Source organism: Alligator sinensis, unplaced genomic scaffold (assembly GCF_000455745.1).
Source record: "Alligator sinensis unplaced genomic scaffold, ASM45574v1 scaffold327_1, whole genome shotgun sequence".
Taxonomy (NCBI): Eukaryota; Metazoa; Chordata; order Crocodylia; family Alligatoridae; genus Alligator; species Alligator sinensis.
Genome location: NW_005842379.1, coordinates 290,320 through 311,927, shown reverse-complemented (window position 1 = coordinate 311,927; position 21,608 = coordinate 290,320). Strand labels below are relative to the sequence as shown.

General features: G+C 45.0%; 1 protein-coding gene and 4 non-coding genes across 7 annotated transcripts in view; 2 read left to right on the top strand and 3 right to left on the bottom strand.

Annotated features, from left to right (window-relative positions):
- Window positions 1-128: 128 nt before the first annotated feature.
- TRNAI-AAU lies at window positions 129-202 on the bottom strand. Its single transcript has one exon. It is a non-coding gene; the product is annotated as a tRNA-Ile (tRNA).
- Window positions 203-2,240: 2,038 nt separating this feature from the next.
- TRNAH-GUG lies at window positions 2,241-2,312 on the top strand. Its single transcript has one exon. It is a non-coding gene; the product is annotated as a tRNA-His (tRNA).
- A 471-nt stretch (window positions 2,313-2,783) lies between these two features.
- On the top strand, window positions 2,784-2,855 carry TRNAD-GUC. The gene has a single exon. It is a non-coding gene; the product is annotated as a tRNA-Asp (tRNA).
- A 2,891-nt stretch (window positions 2,856-5,746) lies between these two features.
- TRNAT-AGU lies at window positions 5,747-5,820 on the bottom strand. Its single transcript has one exon. It is a non-coding gene; the product is annotated as a tRNA-Thr (tRNA).
- A 3,850-nt stretch (window positions 5,821-9,670) lies between these two features.
- The window catches only part of CPOX (coproporphyrinogen oxidase), an 18,749-nt gene continuing 6,811 nt past the window's right edge, over window positions 9,671-21,608 (bottom strand). For 2 of the 3 annotated variants that reach the window (XM_025210904.1, XM_025210905.1), the window contains 4 exons: window positions 20,184-20,325; window positions 17,274-17,492; window positions 11,506-11,610; window positions 9,671-10,227 (listed from right to left, as the gene is read on the bottom strand). In XM_025210904.1, the coding sequence (XP_025066689.1) occupies window positions 10,140-10,227; window positions 11,506-11,610; window positions 17,274-17,492; window positions 20,184-20,325 (554 nt within the window). In that variant the 3' untranslated portion in view covers window positions 9,671-10,139. Of the gene's footprint in view, window positions 10,228-11,505; window positions 11,611-14,609; window positions 14,715-17,273; window positions 17,493-20,183; window positions 20,326-21,608 lie in introns of all 3 variants that reach the window. The other variant, XR_003095420.1, reaches the window with a different exon arrangement.

Genomic DNA, 21,608 nt, shown 5'->3' with positions numbered 1-21,608 from the left:
CCCTTGCGCCCGGGGGTCGCTAGCCACGGCTCCCCCCGGTGCTCACCGCTGGGCCGCGCATGGAGCAGAGGGGAAAAAAGGACCGCGCTGCTGCATGTGGAGACTGGGAAAATAAAAAGAACAGCCCGTGGCCCGTACGGGGATCGAACCCGCGACCTTGGCGTTATTAGCACCACGCTCTAACCAACTGAGCTAACCGGCCCGCCTGGTATAGGAGTTTTCCCAGGCCGCCCTCACCAGTGCTGTCTGCAGCCTGGGGGCAGCCCCGGGAAGGGGGAAAGTGCTTGAAATCGTTCCTCTTCGTCTAATAAAAGAGATCAGCTCGGCTTTGAGCCCCGATTGTTGAGACAATTCCGCGTCTCTTCCGTAGACCTGCCCGGCTCAGCAAGACAGCCCCGGGGTCTGCACGCCCGCAGCAGATGCCTATGGAGGCCGCCCGTCTCACCGCGCGGAGCCCCGAGACCTGGCTTGTTTTAGGACTCTTCAGCCCTGTGCTTATTTCCGTGTGCATACACCCCCGGCGCCCCAGGTATTGCTTGTCTCCTTTCTGGGACCCTGTTGCTTCTTCTTCAAGAGTCTTTTAATTTATACAGATTACTAGGCGGCAATGAATAAGCCTGGCATTCCGCTTCAGTGAGATAGGTCCAGGTTTTCTGTGATTTAAAAAACAAACCACCCCAAATTTCGGTTAAAGAAAAGTAACCCCACACCCACATTTTTTCCATGATTTAAATGAAACACCACTAATAAATAGATATGTAGTGGTGTTTCATTTTAATCTCGGAAAAATGTGGATTACTTTTTTTTTTAACTAAAAATTGGGGTTTGGGGTTTTTTTTTTTAATCACAGAAAACCAGGATCCCTGGAGATAACCCACTTGGGGACAGAATATCTCTGCAGAACCAGGGTCAAGGGGCTGGATTAGTGCAGAAGCAAACTAGGCACACGTCTAGAGCCTTAAGTGAAGAAGGGGCCCAGTTGTACTTATTTTACATGTTATAATTATTCAGTGAAAAAAGTAATATAAATCTACAGGATTAAGTAGAGGCCCACGAATTTGTTTGCCTAGGGCCCACTAAAGGGTTAATCCAGCCCTGTGTCTACACGTTCATTAATGTGACGTAAGTACAGTGCATTAAGTTTAGTACCTATAGCTCATTTATACTTGTGTTTTGGGAAGGGGGGGGAGGCGGGCTTTAATTAAAGCAGCTCCAAGAACCACTCTGATACACCTTGTGTATCAGCATCCCTATACTTCAAAATGGCCACAAAGGCACTTTATTTAAAGCTTGTCAAACCTTTGAAGCTTTTTAAAAAGTTGGCCACTATTTTAAAGTGCAGAGATGCTGACACATGAGACGCTGGAGGCTGCTGGAGCATGGTAATCAAGTCTGCGCATGTATAGGCACCCATAATGACCTGTACTAAATGCACCATAATAGGCATTACTGCACATTACCATAGATCAGGGGTTTTCAGCCTTTTTAAAGGAGAGTATCCCTTTTGGTGGGTACTGCTCCTGGTGGGTCCCCCCTTCTAGATGTGTAGGCGGTCCCTGGCATGCAAATGTGAAGCAGCGGCAGTGGCGCAGCAGCAGCGGAGCGGTGATGTGGCGGTGCTCAGGCACACGGTGGCGGCAGCAGTGCACAGGCAGTGCGCAGGTGGTGGCAGTGTGCAGGCGCACGGCGGTGCTGCTTCCCAAGTACCCCCGCTTGTCTGCATTGCCGCCACGTACCCCCTGGGGCCTTCCCAAGTACCCTCAGGGGTATGTGTACCCCCAGTTGACAACCCCTGATGTAGATGAACAGTTTTTAGTGATGTTAACGTGCACGAGATTAAATCTGCGCATTAGCGCAGGTTTTGCCCACTGCACTCACGCGCAGTAGAAGTAGTCTTCTGTGCATTAAGTGTCTTGTGTAGATGCGTCCAGAGGCTATGAAATGCCTAGCTTGTGTAGGTCTCTCCTTAACCTGTTTGTTAAGTGACACCCTTAAATACATTACAATCAAATACATCCTATTAGTCCCCTGACAGTCATACAAGCTTCGAAAGGCAGAGTTCCCCCAGGAGCAGCTGGCTGAAGCCTCAGACCTTTCTGTCGCACTCTTGTCCGTCTCAGGTTTGAGTTGTAGCAGCTCAGATGGAGCCTGAACCTGGCTTGGTTGAGCTGAGTGGCCACAGTACTCTGACTGTAGGAGGGACAGGTGCCACCTCTGAAAACCCAGCCAGGTGGTGTCTGGCCGTGATCGTATAGTGGTTAGTACTCTGCGTTGTGGCCGCAGCAACCTCGGTTCGAATCCGAGTCACGGCAAGTGTTTTTTTCCCTCCCTGGTGCAAGGTCTTGAGGCAAGATGCTCGGCTGGGCTTCACTGCTTTGTGTTCATGGCTGCAAGTTGCCTTTTAAACTTTCTAATAATATATTTTTAAGATTACACAAGATATCCCCCATAACAATCTGTAAAGTAACTGATGCGGCTGTAGGCTGTCTAAGCTCAATTGGAGGGCACCTAATACCTGATGCATGCAGATAAGATTCTTTGGGTCAATCTAATATCTTTTACTGGTTGGTCTAATAAAAGATATCGGATTGACCTAAAGAACCCTGTTTGCCTATGTCCTTAGACCAACATTGCTACAACCTATACCCCTGATGCATGCAGCTGTTTCTTGGGAGTTGTTGAAGAAATATCTCCATATTTTGCTTTGTTTGTTCTTATGTTAAACCTCAACAACTGAACATTAAGAGCCAGCCCAGGACCTAGGCTAGCATCTACTATCTCTGTCCTCGTTAGTATAGTGGTGAGTATCCCCGCCTGTCACGCGGGAGACCGGGGTTCGATTCCCCGACGGGGAGGAGTCTTTGCTTTTGGACACAATCAGCTCAGGCATTTGCTCACTAGGGGAGAAACCTGGTGCTGGCCCACCCACCACGAACTGTCGTTGGCTCCTCCCACATGGCTGTCCTGTTGGCCCTGGGCTCCACTTTGTCCCTGCTTTTGCTTGCAACAGGAGAGTCAAGCTCTTTTCTTCCGTCCCTCCCTCCCCCCCCCACCCACTGCTTTCTCAGGTAAATCACTGCCATGAACCGGCTGAGCAAGTTGCCCTGAAGGACATGCTGGCTCTGCCCTTGCCTAGGAAGTGGCTTCTGCTCAGGGATGGGGCAGTGCAGGGCTAGGGTGCCTGTGGTGTCTGGAGGGAGGGCTTCCAGCTTTCACAGAAAGGTCCAGGGGGGGGGGGCAAAGCACTGCTTTGTGCTCCAGCGACCTGTTCTTTCGTGGGCTTAAATGGAGAAAGGCAAAAGGCAACAGAGTCCCTGGGTTGAAAAAGAAATGGGAACTAAGCATAAGATTTAAGCGAGATTGAAACCAGTACAGGGAAACTGATGAATTTCTAGTCCATTGTCTTAACCACTCAGCCGCAACTACCTGGCACTACCTATTCTCTCCTGCTTCTCCACCTCCTCCCAATACTCAGGTAAGAAAAGCACTGGTCTTTGGTTCCCCAATTCCCACTAGGTTCACACGCTACTGCAGAACCTCGATCTTAGTCTTAACACTAATATGTGTGTTCCACCACCCCTCCAGCACAGATGTTAGTACTGCTCGCCAACCAGGGCCTGGTCCCTCCACAAACAAGTTGATATGCTCACTCCCTTGTAGGCTTGGCAGCCCTTGGCAGAGAAAGCAGCACTTCTGGGAGGCTTTTACCCAAACAAAGGAGCTGAAACAGCGCACCAGCCACACCAAGCAAGAGCGTTGCTGGTATTTTACCCATGTGGGGGCATCCAGATGTGCATGGACATTTGGTTCCCCAGGGACAAATAGCAGCGGTGCACCTTGTGCTGCCACAACTTGTTCCTGGGGATTGCCCATACCACGCGTGCTTAGGTGTGTGGCAAGTTGCCCTGGGTGGGGTAAGAAAGGCTGGCCCCAGCAGCCTTACCTGAGGTCCTGGGGGCCTCCTGGGGATGCAGCCACGGCAATTCTGCCACGTGGAGCTAGGCTGGCAGCGGAGCATGGCTCCAGGTGACCCAGCTCTGCTTTTCAGCAGCATGTGCTGGCTGAGCATGTGTTGCTCTAGTTTTTTTTCTGCAGTTGTTTTTGACCCCCCGGATATCCAGGGATGAAAAAAAACTGACAGAAAAACCCCACATTGCAGTGTACACTCGGGCAATGCACCCTTGCAGTGCAGAGAACACTGGACTGTGCCGTATGTGGTACTGCAAATGTGTTTGCAGTGCTACATGCTGCACGACTGCACTTATCTTGACCTGCCCATGATGTTTCATTTTGCTTTCTTCAGCCTTTCTCAGGAAAAGGCCCTGTACAGACCAGAAGGAAAATACAGGCAGAAGAGCTGTTGGCTACCCCAGAGTTGATGGAGGGGAAGAGGGATGTTCTGAAGAAGGAAAAAGAGAGGAAAACTGAGGAAAATTGGTGTGAACAGCACTGAGATATCTTCCTAGGTTTTTTTTCTCTTCATCTACATCCCTTTCTGGCTGGGTCTGCCTTTACAGAAATAGAGGATATAGGTCAAAAGGGCAGAGAGGGGGAAGATTGCAACACCCACTGTTACAGGTGTTTCCAGTTAACTAACGCAGCTTGGCTGTCTCATTCATAGCCTCCCCCAGTGTCAATGTGCAAACAAGTACATATAGGGAATGTCAAAGCAATTCAAATAGCTGTTTGAAGGAAGTAATGGAAAAGATCCCAAGGTGATAAATCAATAAGCTGAGCAGTATTTGTAGTACTTCTACCCCCCCACCCCCCAAAAAGAAAACTGTTAGATACGGCACTTAAGCAAACTGAGAGAAAAAAATGCATCATATTACGTAATAAGATAACTCATCCTTAAGAAGGGAGGTTTGATAGCAAAGAGGGCAGTATGGCTTGGCCTGTAACTTCTGTCTTAGCAGAAGACTTTGGAGGAAGAGAGAGGGCAAGCTGTGGCCTGGACTGGTGAGGTTTGTTGTGTGGCAGAATGTCAGAGGTTTGGTTTGAGGGACCCAACTAACTGGGTGAGATGCATGCTTTTTCCTAGCATGAGATGCCCAATGAAAGGCCTTGCCAGTGGAAGAGGGCTGAAGTGCTGAGGTTGGGCAGAGGGTGGCTATGATATAGCCATAGGGAAACAGGGCTGGAAGGGACTTCCACAGGTCATCTAGTCCAACCCCCTACCTGAGATAGGATCATCCCTATGCTAACAATCTCATAAAACCATAATCTACCATGGTTACTATTCTGTGTAGTGGCTATGGCATCCTCTGCTCAAATCTGAGTCATGCCAGCTGCATTTTGAGCTATTTGCCCTGCCACCTGCCAAAGGCTCTGTTTGCAGGGGGACCAACTCCAGCCAGCACCTCCAGCAAGGAATCTGTGCTCTCACTTCAGTTCTCCCCATGTCAAGAGAAGACAGAGCAGTGTGGAAGTGAAGTGAGAGAGCCCCAGTGGCTAGTGCCTTGTGCTTTTCCTCCTCTGGAGCTGCAATCCCTGAGGAGAAAGTGGCAGCTATTGTGGGTCTCCTTTGGAGGTGCTGAGAGAGGCTAGGTTCAGACATGGCAGGTGTCTTTGCCTGAATTAGCAGACAGTGTTTGTCCTGTGGATGTCCCTGGGAAAAGAAGGAAAGCTTGTGGCCCTGACCTTGTTGAGTGATAGCTAAGAGCTGGCATTTTCCAAGTAGGGTCTTGGGTCTAAAAAAGTTGAGAGCCACTACTACAGTGACTATAAAGCTGTTAGCATAAGTTAAAGGCACCACTGGGATTTGAACCCAGGATCTCCTGTTTACTAGACAGGCGCTTTAACCAGCTAAGCCATGGCACCAGACTTTTGGGCAGTTTCTCTGTAAACACTATTCAAAGGTTATCATGAGCTTCAGAAAATTGTTTCAGAAAATTATTGGTAAGTCTTCAGTAATTATTGCCTCATCCTGTGTTGTGGAATATCAAATTGACACTTGTGCTGAGTATTATCATTCCACTGCACGGTCAGTAATGAAGCTGCAAGCAAAGACTGGATCAAGTAACTGCTGTAATATGCCTCCAGGCATTACTGAGTGGCACTCTGGTCGGTGAAATCAACAGGTTCAAGGCTGAGAAAAGGAAAAGACTGTGGGGCAGTGTTGAGCACTGCACTGATTGTTGTTGGAGCTTACTGAGGTTCAGACCCCTTCTCCCACCTACATACACAGCTAGAATCCTGGCTTGACCAATACCTTCCAAGTGACCAGCCATGATTGTATAGTGGTTAGTAACCTTGGTTCAAATCTGAGTCATGGCAACTACTTTCTTGCAAGAAGCTCACCACCTCAGAAAACACTTTCAGTCCTCCTATAGGTTTCTAAGTCTTCTCCTCCCCATTCCCCCCCACAGCGAGATGAGGTAAGTGAATTAGCACCATCCTTGCAGAGATGCCCACCTCTGTTAGGGTGTCACAGAAATTTGTGTTTCCCACTTGTTAGGGGGCTCAGACCTCCTACCTTTCCAGCACCAACTTTTGGGTAATTGGCCTTTTATGCCTTAATGACAATCCCATTTTTTGAGAGAAAGAGAGATATGATCTCCAAGCAGGTCCCAAATGTCTAGAGACTGACATAAATCATGAATTTTGGATTACAATTTATATCCTGGCTCCTGAACCTTCATAATTCAACTGTTCCAAATTTCATACTGTTCCTTGTGTGGAGACAGGGTGAGAGTCTCCCTGCTTCTAATAGCCAGGCCTTGAAAAAAAGCCTCCACATACCACAACATGAGCCTTTACATTATAATTAGGGACTCACCAAACTCATGATTTCATGTTTTTGCAGAAACTGCAAATTGGGTAGGTCCTCTGTGAAAAAGCCTGGTCCTTGCCAAAAAGCATGAGGAGCATGTAAAAGTTGGAAAATGGCCAGCAAGCTGGGGCAAGAGGGTGGGAAGGGAGCTGAAAACAGAGGCAGAAAGCCTTTGCATCAGAAGCAGGGTGGGGCGGTCAGGGAGGAAGGAGTGGAGGAAGGGAGGGTGAGATTTTCTTGGCAGAGTGAGGCAGGCCCCCCACTCCTCTGATTGACTGAGGGGTCCCAGAAGTCCTGCCGCTCCTTGGACATTGACCGATGGCTGCTAAGTAAACTTCCAACTGTCAGTCTCAAGGGAAGGGCAGGACTTTTGGGGCCTTTCAGCTAATCAGAGGTATGGAGGGGGCCCACTGCACTCCAGCATGAAAACGGCACCTGGCACTGCACTCAGACCGCAAAATTGGTGGGCAACCCCTGTGAATTATGTAGGTCACTAATTATAATCAGATTTATCCAGTCTTTACCCAAGAAAATCATATTTTCCATAGCATTCTGAGCTCTTAGTTACATGATCTACCTGGTACATGGATTGCATCTTCATTGTATGGTGAAACATGGAGCCCCAACCCTGCTAGCTGCTATAAAAGGGAGAGCAGGACTTTAGTGGCCCACAGGGGTCAACGGCTAAAACAGCCAGCCACAAGAAAGCATACCTAGAGGCTGTCTGTTATGGACTCTGGGAGAATGCAGGGCAGGAACTCCCTAGGCTCATTAAACCAGAGAGGCAACTGAGCTATATATATTCTAATATAATAAAAGGCTTAGTCTGTCTGTCTGTCTGTCTGTAACGCTCAAGAGGGAGGGCACCAATTGGCTGCGTGGGCCCAAGTTTGCACTGCTGCCAGGGAAGTTTGTGGTGGTGGCGAACACGTGCTGGCCGCTTGAGCAGGAGGGCTTCCCCCCTGCCTGAAGGCAAAGGGTGGCAGATCATGGTGGCAGCGCCCCCAGCTGCTGCCTGGCCTCAATGCCCTCCAGAACAGTTGTCAGGGAGGGAGGGCTGCGGACACGGGTCAGGTGGACCCAGAGGGAGGTGGAATGGGGCTGGGCCTGGAGTGGTGTGGGGGGAGGGATACAGCGGGGCTGGACCTGGAGCAGCAGGGAGGCAGGGAGGAGTGTTGCCAGGCCCAGAGCGGCAGGGTGAGGCAGGGGCATTGAGCCAGGCTAGACCAGGGAGGGGAGTAGAACAAGGCCGAACCCAGAGTGGCGGGGGGGATACACCAGGACCAGACCTGGGGTGTAATAATATATATTATCTATATATTAGTGGTGTTTCATTTAAATCACGGAAAAAACATGGATTTAGGAAATACAGATTTTAACTGAAAATCGGGGATTTTTTTAATCAGAGAAAACCAGGATTCCTGCTTGTGATCTGTAGTAAGGCAAAGACCTAGAACTGAGTAGGTTTTTTTAGTTGTGAAGCAGTCACCAGTATTTATGTTGTAATTTAAGCTTGAAACTAGAGGATCGAATTTGGCTAATAGGGAGGCCACAGCGGTATCTGAGGGGCACCTAGAATACAGCCCAGACAGGGTCAGAGACCACAGAGTGGGTTGGCACAGAGGGTGCAAGCATCCTCGCTTGGATCAGGGATGCAAGGGGGTTGAGGTAGGCACTGAGATAGGGTCAAGGGGCCACCTGAGCAAAACCAGAGGAAAGACTGGCACTAAGGAGCTAGGCCAGATCAAGCAGGCCTAGGCTTAGAAGTCTTCAGCAAGAACAATCAGTGGGCTAAAGCCAAGAGGCCTGAAGCCTGTACCAGTTAGTTTTGGAATGATTGCATATCATGTCCATGATTCTTATCTCATTACCTGAGCTCATTTTTGTGACTTCTTTGTTCCTATGGATGTATTGCTTCGTTTGCCTCTCCCAGCACTGCCCTCCTTTCCCTCATCTCTTGAATTCTAATTTCTCTCTCCTTCTTATACTCTGCTTTCTTCACATCCTTTCACAGCATTTAATGAAGCTTAAGTTCACAAAAGCTTGTGCTATATACATCTACTTTAGTTAGTTTATAAAGGTGTAGATTTACCTCTTTTCCTCTTATTCACATGAACTGGTTAGGTTTAATGTACCAAACCAAACCTATGATTTAATTATTTCCAGAACTCTTTTTAATGAAAATCAAAGTCCACATGTTTGCAGCCCTAACTGCTCTTATTCATTGTAGTGTCAAATGTTACAAGTCAATTAACAGAAAAAAAAACTATAAACACTGCCCTGCTAAAAATACAGGGCAAATATTTTGGATTTGGACACACTTAGAAAAGAATATCAGACTTATCTGATTATTTTATATTTTAAGACCAAGCATCTCTGAAGCTCAAACCATATCAGGACTATGCATAGACAATATAGCATCGTCACTTAAATCTGCTAGAAACCTAGGTCAGTTCAACTAATGCAAGCTTCTGCATGGACAGTCATCAATATAGACCATTTTTTGTTAAGTAAATTGATTAAAGTTTAAAATCACCTCTCTAGTTACAATGGGTGCAACTTTTAAGATAAAACTTCATCTTAAATAACCAAACACACAGATTCTGCCTTATCTAGTCACCTGAAGTAGTTATTTCAGCTCTTAGTTATCCCCACTTACATGAATGGAGATTGCTAAGAAGCAGGGCAGTAGGTCACAGGAGCAAAAACTAAGACGGACTCTGGCCTATATTTCAGTACCCATGTCACTGTCTAACAATTTTGGCCTTGTTTCAACTTGTTTTGAGTCAACCATTCATTCAAAGGTATCACATGTATCAAGTATCTAATCTTAGAAATTTAATGAAAAATCCTGTAACAAAATATTTGAAACTATGATTTTAAAAGACTGAACTCACACCAGGTGAAACTCTTTTAATTATGAAGCATCAGAACATTATTTTTAAAAAACATTGTAAACATTTCCTGAGAACAAGTCTTATAACTTGAAAAAAAAAAAGAAAAGAAAAAGAAACCTAATTCTCTTTAAGATTGGCAAATATGTTAATCCCATATGGGAGTATTTCTAAGTGGTTTATTTCATGTTGGGTTTAGCCAAAATGTTGAGTGTTACTGAACATATGAGATAGAGTTTCATAGCCTATAGAAGGCAACAGCAGCAAGGGGTGAGCATCAGTTTGGTGCTTCTAAACAATTCGTCTCCTTGTAAAATATGATAAACAAGCATACAACCCTCAAGGCACATAAGAATATGAAAATGGAGCCGTTGCATTGCCACATAATGGTAGTTGGAGTAGGTTGATTGACGAGAGTTCATATCCTTTACACGGGGCTGAACACAGGCAGCTGGGCCCCTTCACAGTGCTTGTCAGTGTACCCAGTTCTTGGGATTACGCAGGACTTCTAGGATCTCAGCTTCCTTGGAATTCTCTGGTGGCGAGTGCATGTATTCCCACCTGCAAACAGAGGAACACAATCCTTAGAGCCTGGCTGGCCAGGGGACCACTTCTCCAAAGCTGTCCTCTAACTAGATTTCAATCTTATTGAAATCTAGTCAATCTTATTGACTAGAAGTCAATAAGTCTTTCTGGATTGGATGCTACAGCCACACAACTGAAATTCAAATATGTATTCACACACACACACTGAACTTGATAAGGCATTAAAAAACAAACAAACAACACCTTACTCCTCCTATTCTTCCAGGGAGGGTTGGAAAGATAGGGGTGGGACCAAGTGATTCTTATACTTAAATTGAATCAGCCTCTTTAGCTTCAGCTATCCACCCCTTCCACATGACCATTCCTTACAAATTGAAGTGCCTTTAAATGCTTTAGGAATCGCTTCCTCCCACTTATTGTGCCAAACAAAAACTAAGTGTTTTTAATTAAAACATTTCCCACAAACCACCCACCCTGGGCAGGAACATCCATGAGACCAAACATTATGAGGTTTCCAAAGAACTGCTTGAGCTTTGAGAGAGAGAATGAGGCACCCTGTGGGGATGAGGACCATGTAAGAATCTACATAAAAGAGCTTGGAGTACAGGCAACAAAAGAAAAAAGTGGCACCTTAAAACTTCTCAAGGTTTGTCTATACTGTGTCCAGCACGAGCCCTCCCAAGGCAAAGCACCTAACTATGGTGCTGGGACGGCTGGTGTTTGGGCCTTCTCTAGCTGCTTAGTTTCCAGGCTTAAGTATATGCCAAGCAAGTGCTAGTGGGTGGGACTTATTTCTCAGCAGCACTCCCAGTCTTGCCTTAATGGCACAGACACAGCACTCATTTCCAGGCACCAGGTGGGAAAGCAGGACCCCCCTTTCAGCTTCTGCACCACATAGCAAGTAAAATACTCTTAGTTTGTTTTTCTTTTTAAATACGGTGAAATAGGCTGCTGAACAAGGAGTTATTGCTGAAATACCAAGAAACCTTATACCATAGGTGGGACACAGAAATAAGTCCCAATAGAGAAAGCAGTTGGAAACTTCCACCTTGTCCTTTTACTGGAAAATACTTTTTTCCAGTGAAGGAGTGTACTGTGGGCAAAACCAGTCCATCCCACCATTATGCTGGTATCTCAGCAATGGAACTTGCAGGCCAGCCTGGTATTGTAATCTTGGTGTGTGGGAACACACCAAATACAAGTTCAAGTGGCAGCTAGCTGGAACACACCAAACAGTAGGAAAGGGAACACATCCTTGCCTAACACTCCATGTAACATTTTCTCTTCCCTCACCTGGCAGTCAGGGGCAGAGACATAAGAATGCTTTCAATCCTGGATCCTGGCGTTGCAAGGCCAAACTTTGTACCTCTGTCATAGACAAGATTGAACTCGACGTACCTGCAGGGGGTAAGACACAATGAATAAATTTACTGTCACATCAACTGATGCCTTCAAGTAGTAGAGGGCTGTAAAGAACAACCACCGGCTCAGTCTCCTTGCCCTATCAAGGCACAAAAATAAAGAGCATCAGTTTGGGACCAGCCTCTCCTTGTTCAGCATGCATAAAGAAACGAAGGCAGGGCCTTGTCCCCAGTGAGGAACAGGAAGGAGATTGGCACTGCAAACACTAGTCACAGAACAAGGGCAGGCAGAGTTCCCAGTAAATCGAACAGACTATGAACTAAAGAAGACAGTCACTAGGGTAAGAGTTACTGCAAGCCCTCCTAACTTACTTCAACCCACCCTGACCCAAGCAATTGCAAGAGCCTTTTAAAACAAGGGGACTTGGTGCCATGAGGCCAGACATTTGGTTAGGCCATGGCTTTTCAGACTGAGTCATTCTATTACCAGCAGGAGGGAGGATGCAGAGGAGAGCATGAATTAGCCTCCATTAGTCTAGATGGATAGACCCAAGCACAGACCCAGAATAGAGGAGTGCACAGGAGCCTCTCTTATCACAAAACAACAACTGGAGTAACTGAGGGTAGAGACAGATGTAACAATTACATTGGCATCTAAAGGACACCCTTACAATCTATAAGGATGCAACTATTATAGCTACATAATTCTGCAGAGATAAAAGTTTAGCAAAACTGCTCCAACATTAACCTTGTTTCATCCACAGTCACAATGAGGGCGATTTAGCTTGCTCATATTGATACAGAAGCATGTAGATGTAACAGGTACATTGTAATGGCTGGTACATAGTCTCAATCAGCAGCTCTACCACTTCTTTTAAAGCATTTAAAAGGCAAATTTGTCCACACCTGGAGAATAATTTGTATCAACAAAGGAATTCATTGATATCAACAAGAGATGCAGCTGTGCCAGGACAGACAAGATCAATTAATCCAACAGCAACTTTAAATGGCACAGAGCAAAAGGCAAGCTAATACCATCTCCCAGCCATGTCTTCTAGAAATCTATGAGAATTCTTGAAATACTTCTCTAGGTCCAGACACAAATAGGCTGGGGTCTACCAATGTCGAGGCGGCTGCCGGCCAATTTCATGGGCAGACCACAGGCCTGGCAGTTATGTTCATGGGTGGAGCACAATGCGTTACCTCCCCACCTCTGATTGGGTGAGGGGCCCCAGTGACCTCATGCCTTGTCATTGCTTGGCTGCAAGGGGTATCCATCATATGGCCCATCCTTATTGCTGATTGGTGGCAAGGGGTGGGACCATATGACAGACAGCCTTCACAGCCAGTGACTAGGGATGGGGGAGGGGGAGCAGCCATCCTGCTGGCAGCCCCCTTCTCCCCTGGCAGGCTGCATGGCTGGGCCACAGTGGCCACAAGGACTTATGGTTCCCTGAAAGGAGCCAACATTTTATTTTTAGTGAGTTCCCTGCCAGGGACCCTGCACCTTTTTTGCAGAGCCTGCCCAAAATCATGGTTTCGGTAGGTCCCTAATTATAGGATTATCAGGCAGTCATGCCTTCCAGTCCTACTCTTGTATTAAAGCAATCAATTAAAGACCTACATCAGGTTCTAATAAAGCAATGCATATGTTTGGCCTGCTATACAACACTTGCTATCAAAGGTGATCTTTTCTGCAAACTTGCAGCTACTTGCAGGAGGGGAAGTATGGCTAAAATCAAGCTCACATTTACAAATCAGCATTTGGTATTATCTAGTATCTTCTTCACAGAACTTTGTACCTCTTTATAACTTTTATACTTCTGGCAGCAGACAATTATCAAAAGAGGTGGACCAGTCAACTAAGAAACATTGCTCTGGACTGCTCTGTTCTTCCCAGGTATTTGGGCAGGAGGAAAGTCAGAAAAAAATCAGTCATCTGACACTTATACCCCAATCCAGTTAGTATCCTGTTCCTGAGCACAGCCCTAATTCTAGCAGGGACACTTTCACTCGATCATTTACAGGATCAGGGGCTACAACGGTGGTTTGCAACTTTTTTAGATTCAGCCCTTGAGAAAATGCCAGCTTTTTGCTTTCACTCACTCTTGGACTACAGAAAAAATAATAGAGCAATTCTTCTGTGGAAAATCACTCAGAAAGTTCACAACAGTCAGAATTCTTTTGACTCTATGGATTCTTATTTGAAATTGCTGGGTTTATCTTGTGAAATCTTGCAGATGTTTGTACACCTAAACAATGCTAATATTGGGTGCTGCTCCATGACATGCTGGTTGTGAATGACTGGCCTAAACAGCAGCAATAACATAAATCTCATGTCAGTTGGTATTTACAGAAAAAGACTATTACTGAAATTCTACCTATTCTCATACTTGCTGAACTGCCTTTGAAAGCATATTGGAAAAATGCTGCAAACTACCAGTTCAGCTCCTTCGTCATAGGCACAATCCACAGCTTAGCTAACCTCCCAACAGGAGTCTTCCCAGTTGCAGTTTGAAGCTATATTTACCTTCTAAGGGAAATGTTTGATGAAAACTGCATTATCTTTAGCAAGACTTCAAATAAGAATCCATAGTGTCAAAACCATTATGACTTGTTGTCAGAAAGGAAGTACCCAATCTATAATTGGGCCACAACACTGAACTAAGAATTTCATGCTGGGAAGACCTATGTGAGGGATTTTTCTAAGGAATTTCTCTAGAACATCTCCCTTGTTGTCTACTCTAAGGATATGTTGTTCTTGTCTTTCAGTTCACAGAAGGATTATCAGTCCCACTCCAGGAAACATTGCAACTACCACTGATTCTCACTGAGTGAGCAGTACAGTGGGATGGAGCCAGTTGGGAGGAATTGTGAACTACCTAGAACCTCAGAACAGGAGCACAGAGCAAGGCAGGTGGAACTGCGACCCAGTGCCCTTGCCCTCCAGTAGTAAAAGCCCACCTCCCTCACCGGTCTGAACACCACACTGCATATTCCATTGGTAGGTAATCAACCTGCAAAACATATACTAACATTTTGCACAAGACCAGTTCTCTTATCGTCAGACTTTCCTTGATGCAGTTACACCAGAGCTCTTTCAGCGTCTTGTCTCAGTAGTTACCATGCTGAGAAATGCTCCTGCAATAAAACAGTAGCTATCTTAACAGCCATGCACATTACACATAGCCCCAGTGAGAGGAAGCGTTTCTTATCTTCATGCAGGAAATGAAGGTAGCCTAACCCAAGGCTCTGCAAGAAAATCAAGAATCATCAGCTGTCCAAAATAGCTGTGGCTGCAACTGAAGAAAACTCATTTCCCCACATAATCTTCCAGAATTTGTCACAGATATTAAATGCTTCTGTTCTGTCAGAGATTAAGAGATTCAAAAGTACAATTTAACCTCAAAGCACATCTGACAACTAGTGATGCTACTACAGAAACAAAAGAAAAAACATTTCAGCTCCACTTGAAAAGAATCATTATTTGCAAATGAAAGGAAGGAAAAAAAGAAAAGGACACATACACACAGGTAGCCAAGGAGACTTTGAATCCGAAACCAAACTTATGAAAAATTTTCAGAGGACAGAACAGTTCAAGCTTCAACTCTGTAACTGTTACAGCATCTGTAAGGCTCACGTTGGATAAACATGTTTCATATAAAGCAGTCCAACAATACAGTGAGAGTTCACGAGGACTGTTCTGAGTGAGCTTTAGCCTGGTCTATAGTTAAACCAATACTTTCAAGTATTTCAGATAAGGGTTTTCTTCAGCTATTAATACACTAAATAAATTCATTTTTTAAATGAGGTGCTGCTAAATTCAGAAAAGTTATGGAGGGGTGCTGCAAGTCTAAAAAGTTTCAGAACCACAGATCTACACAAAACACTGTGCTAGCTGCTCCTAGGTGGCCTTCTCATGAACTATCCTCCCTATGCTTCCTTTATTACAGAGCATTAAAAAACACAAATGCAAGTGTCATGCCTGCTACAATAACCAATTTCCTTTGAATTTTTAAAATTAATATTTCACTACTGAGAAGGGCTACCATATGTCCGGGTTTTCCAGGACATGCCCTCTTTTTGGATCCTCCAATCTCTGTCCAGGTGTTTTTTTGAAATCTGAACAAACGTCCAGGATTTTGGTCTGTTCCACTGGTGGGAGCAGGGGGAGGGCAACTGGAGACAGGGGGCACCATGTGTGTCTGCACATATACACACATGTAGCCAGCATGCAGCCTGGCAGGGTGGTGGGAGCAGCCTCGGCAGCTGGATGTAGGCAAGACTATGGGGAGCAGGGGTTGGAGAGCCAGGGCTTGGGGACTGTTGGGGTGGGGGACGGTGTCTGCTGATGCTGCGGGATGGTATCTAGGCACTAGGGTTCTGGCACAGCACAGGGGCAGGAGGAAACTCCTACCCTTCCAGTGGGGGAAGGGGGCAGAGGGTGCCCTTCTGGGGCAGTGGGAGCTGCATGGCTGGCCTAGTGGCACTGTGGGCCAGTGGCCCAGGTGGCAGGGGCGAGGGAAAGCCAGGCCACCTGATGTGGTGCAGGAGCCCCAGCCCAAAGTAGCGGATGCCACAGGCCTCCCATCCTCCTCCCTCCATCCACACCGAGATCAGACTCACTTCTGCCACCACCCACAGAAGTCAGAGCTGCCACAGTCACCATGATGCGACCCAATCTGGATGGGAGCAGCTGGAGGCCCCCTCCAGTAGGGCGGGGGGGAGCAGGGTGTGACTTGGGAGTGAGGGGAACTGGAGGGACAGGGGGCTGTGGACTGGGAGTGCGTGGCACTGGCAGTGCCAAGGGGCTGTAGGTTGGGACTGAGAGGCACCAGCATGGCCCACGGGCAAGGGACTGTGGGTCTAGTGAGGGGCACTGGTAGAGGGGCAGCAGCAGAGACAGAGGGCTGCAGGTGGGGAGTGAGGTGTCCCCTCTGACAGGTATCATCTTTTTTGGAACTGGAAATATGGTAACCCTACTACTGAGCATCACTCTCAGGGCTCACAACTAACTTTGAATCAAAATCTTGAAAGTTTCAGTGATTTCAGACTAGGTAAGAGATGCCTAGGCAAAGTACTTTGGCTGCTTATAAATGTGGAAAAAAACCCCAGCACTTTACTTTCAGTTTGGTGCACCTTCACACCAAGCACAGTGCAGTGCATGCCCAGAAGAGGAATTGTGTCAGTTTGACCTGGCTCGCTCACGTGCGTTTCAGTGGGGCTTTTTGGCACTTTTATCTAATAGCCGATTGAATCAGCTATTAGATAAAAGCACCAAAAGGCCCTACTGTAATGTGTGACCTATACAGACACTGGGGAGCTGGGTCAAACTGTCACAATTCCACTTCCAGTAAAGCACTGCTTTTTAACACATCTGTCAGCATCCATTATTCCCTACAATGAATTCATTTTGTATTGTACCCTACTTTTAAAGCTAAGTCTGTTTAAACACCTTTACAAAGGTTGAAAAACTCCCCAGTGCAGTTGTGCTAACTTAATTGTGACCTTCAAGGTCTGGTAGAACTTTGTGCGGGGGAACACTGTGCAAGAAGCTTTCCCAAACACCTGTAACCTTCACTCATTAAGCAATATGGTTTAAACTGTAGGTAAGTGTAAATTATATGATTAAAACCACCTTAACTCTACTCTTCTCCCATTCCACCCAATGGGATGTCATTTGGTCCATCCCCTTCTTACCTTCCTCTACGAAGCTGCTGCCATAACTTTTCCTCGGGACTGAAGGAATCATGACAGTGTTTCTTCACAATGGGAATATAACAGGGCACAATGGCTTCAGCACAGCTCTGCACAAACTGAAACACTTCTTCTTTTGAGGGAGAGTCTAGATCATCAAAGAATATGCCACCAATCCCTCTTCGCTCTCCACGATGTTTGATATAAAAATAGTTGTCGCACCTGAAAAAGAGCAGCAATCAAACGTCAAGGCCAGGAAACTAAGTTGAGACTCAGAAAACTAAAATTCCAGACAAGCAACTGGCAAGAGACTACACTACTAAAACACAGGGAAAGGGCCAAAATCTGCAAGTTGCTATACACCCTCTTTGTCCATTAACTCCAGTGAAGGTTAAGAATCCAGTAAACCACGGCAAGACTAGACTACATTTCTTCATGTTAAAGATTAGTTAATGCTGTCATTACAATGCAGCATATCACTGCTTATCTTGAAAAAAGTAAGCGCTGCAAGCACAATAGCAGATTTTGAAGTAACAGGCCTATGAAGGCAGACATCGGTTTTCAAGGGGTTCCACATGCTCTACATACCAAGGAGTTAGGAACACTTTAAGGCTTTACCCTAACAGTTTGTTCCAGCCCTTGTTCCGAGAGCTGTATAAAAAACTAGAACCTTTTTGTGGAATTCTCTGCATAAGTCTTTTTGTTAATTCACATTCTCCCCAGATAATTTTTCCTCTCCGTTTACCATTTTGCTGAAAGGTCACTTTTTTGTATTAAAAAAAATAAATGTGAAATATCAATACCCTTTACTGGATGAGAGATCAAATTCATTCTTCCTTAGAAACTGAATCTTTATTTTTAAGCTTAAAACCTAAAAGCCTCTTAAGCAATGATTAAGCAAGACAATAGACAACAGAAGTTTGCAACTGAATAAGAGGGAGTCCTGGACCAAGATCTGCATTAGATCTACTGGCACTGTTTAAGAATTCCTCTTTTGCCTTCTCCTCTCTCCCCAACAGTGAGGAAGGATCCTACCTGTCTCTTAGGACTAATATCTCATATATAGCATTCATACCTAATGACTGCTCTTGGACAATCAAAACAAAACACAGGGCTATGCATACAGAAATAGAGAAGTTCCTGTTTCTTGTCTCGCTTGGAGGATCAGCTTTTTTATTGCAAAGTAGGAGAGAGGATTAGCAAACAAATTTTGGAAAGCCTCAGTTGCAGATTCAGTTGGAGAACAAGTCTGATGAACAACATTCAAGGCAGAAAACATCACAGTAAATGGTATTAAAGAGCATGCCTTCAAGATAAGAGAGAAGATAAACAGCTCTCTCAACTAGTTCCCACCCGATGCACAACACCCTCTTTATCTGCTGCATTCAGACAAGGGCTAGCAGCTTATAGAAAAGGAAACCTTCCTGTAGGATACCATAGCTGGTTTCAGATAAGAGACAGAAAGAAAAGCAGTTCACTGTACATTAGTACTGAAGAACACAATCAGTTAGGTCTTTCACATCAAGAGTGACACATTTAAAATGCATTTATCTATAAAGGACATATAGTTTAGTTCTCAGTGCAGCTTCCAACAAAGGGACCACAACTTTCCCCCTTTAACAGAAGGGCCCTACTTACTTTTAATTAACGTACTGGGGCTGGAACTATGAGACGTTCATTTCTGGCCTTGCTGCATATGAAAACTGTGATAGCTTGGACAGTGTCTCTTGCACAAAAATGCAAGACAATAGTTGGGACTTGGATGGATTGTGGTAACAAGACTGCCACAAGAAAAAAAAAAATCAAACTCCGCTAATGGCTTGCAACCCATTAAGCATTGAGAAAGTGGAGCTTGTGGTATCCAATACCAGATCCATGCCATAAAATCATAAAAGTGGTTTAAATTATTGGCAAAGTCCTAACACTGTTCATCACATGTGTATTTCCAAGCTAAGAGAGCCAAAGCAAAAGTTAAGCTAGTAAGCCAGTGAAAGCAAGGAAACTACATATGCATTTCAACTGACCTAACAGCTAAAGAAGACAAAAGACTAAATATGCATCTCAAAAGAAACCTGTAAAAGGTGCATTGAATATAGGGAGGATGCTCTGTAGGCGACATCCTCACATTTCTCAAAACAGGCATCCAGTGTCACTCTAAGGTGTTACAATGTCTCAATCATTCACTGTACGTCTAGAGTTCTGTAAATAGACCATCACCGATATAAGCCACTACAAATTCGCCCCACTGATATACAAATACCCAAAGACAGGAGACGTGGATGATCTTGTGGTCAGGCTGTGGGAACAAAGGCCAAAGCTTAATTCATTTAAAATTTGTAAAAAAGCATTGAGATTTTCATTTGGAAGGTAGTGGCCAAGGCACTACATGAACACAAAGTAATGTTATCAGTAAATTAGTTGGCATGTATAATCATAAACAACTTAAAAGAACATTTCGTACTGTAAGACGGCAAGTGTGTTCTTTACAGTTGCTGTCCAGATACAATGTTTGACATCTAGTTACAAAGTAAACTTTGTGCTATACTATGCAATTGTATTATTTATTAACAGTTAGGCTAGCAATTAATTAAACTGGGAAAGCAGAGCAGCTAAATACATCATTAGCTCCCTTATCAATAAATTAAGATTGCAAAGTGCTTTGCAAACATCACACGTCAAATTAATGCAGATACAGAGAAATGCTCATACATACTTGGGAGGCAGAATTTGGCCCCAAAGGAGGTTCTGCAGCATTCCCAGAATATGCTTAACTAAAAATCCCCCAATACCCATCTGAGATGAAGTAATGATCAATTTAAAATTAAGTGTTAGCACAGCATGTTTTATGTAATCCAACCTTGCAAAAGCGAGAGAGACAAGCGATCCAAGAGCATTTCCTTTACTCTTACATACCATTTCTTATACTTGGGGTACAGTTCTGGACCATGCTTATCACAAGCTTCTTTCAAAGTTTTGTGAAAATGAACAGCATCCTCTTGGTTCAAATAAGTTGGAGTAAGGTCAGTTCCACCACCAAACCACCACTGCTTAGACCCTACAGAAGAGAAATGTATAGTAGCCATTTCATTCTCAAATCACCCCATTGCTACTTGTCAGATTTGGAAAAACAAATAGAATTACAATAAAAAACCCCCAAACTTCAGGAATACTCAAAAGTAACAATATAAATATTTACTTGAGTCTAAAAGTTATGAAATAAACCACTCAGCAGAGAAATTTCTATCGTAGTATTGCATCAATCATTCTGACTACCAATTATCTTGTGACATTTCAATTACACAAGATTAGTGTCTTCCTGGTACCGCCCTGTACAGGCTTCCCCAAAATTGCTCTGAATTACATAATTATCACCAAGAGCCCATCTACAGCATATGGGTTTAAACTAGTGTTAGACACAATGCACCCCTTGGAAAATGCTAACTCTTAGCATTCACTCCTTTTTTATCACAGAAAAATAATGAAGTAATTCTGCTGCAAAGAACTCAGAAACACCACAACGGATCAGAAAGTTTTTGACATTATTGACTGCTATTTGATATCTCTAGGTTTATCCTGTGAATCATGTGTTCCTATTTGCATACCTAACAGCATCCCACAACACCCTTAAAAGATCTCATACCACCCCAGGGTGCTGCAGCACATTGGTTGAGAAACACTGGTTTAAATTACTGGCATGTAGGTTGTAGCCGTGTTGGTCTAAAGACATAGGCAGACAAGGTTCCTTGGGTGAATCTGATATCTTTTATTAGACCAACCCAAATAGTTGGAGAATAGTTATTAAGCAAGCTTTTGGGTTCAAAAACCCTTTGTCAGGCTAAGGAAGTTTCAGCAGTTAGTGTGTGCTCTTCTTGGATGGAATGAAAAGTAAAGAAGCCAGCGGCTGGGCTGGTATGCATACAAGACAGGTAGTCAGTGAAGATGTAGACTGAGGAGTCAATGGGTGAGAGACAGGCTGGGGAGAGGGGGGGAAGAGAGAAGGGGGATGAATAGTGGAGAGATACCTGGGGAGTCAGATGTCAGGCAGGTTATAACGTGTCATAAATCCAATGCCTATATTTAGTCCAGGATTTTTAGTATCCAGGATGTATGACACATTATAACCTGCCTGACATCTGCCTCCCCAGGTATCTCTCCACTTTCATCCCCCTTCTCCCCTCCGCCTGTCTCTCACCCATTGACTCCTCAATCTACATTTTCACTGAGTACCTGTCTTGTATGCATACCAGCCCAGCCACTGGCTTTTTTACTTTTTATTTCATCCCGGAAGAGCACACACCAACTGCTGAAACTCCCTTAGCCTGACGACGGGGTTTTGAA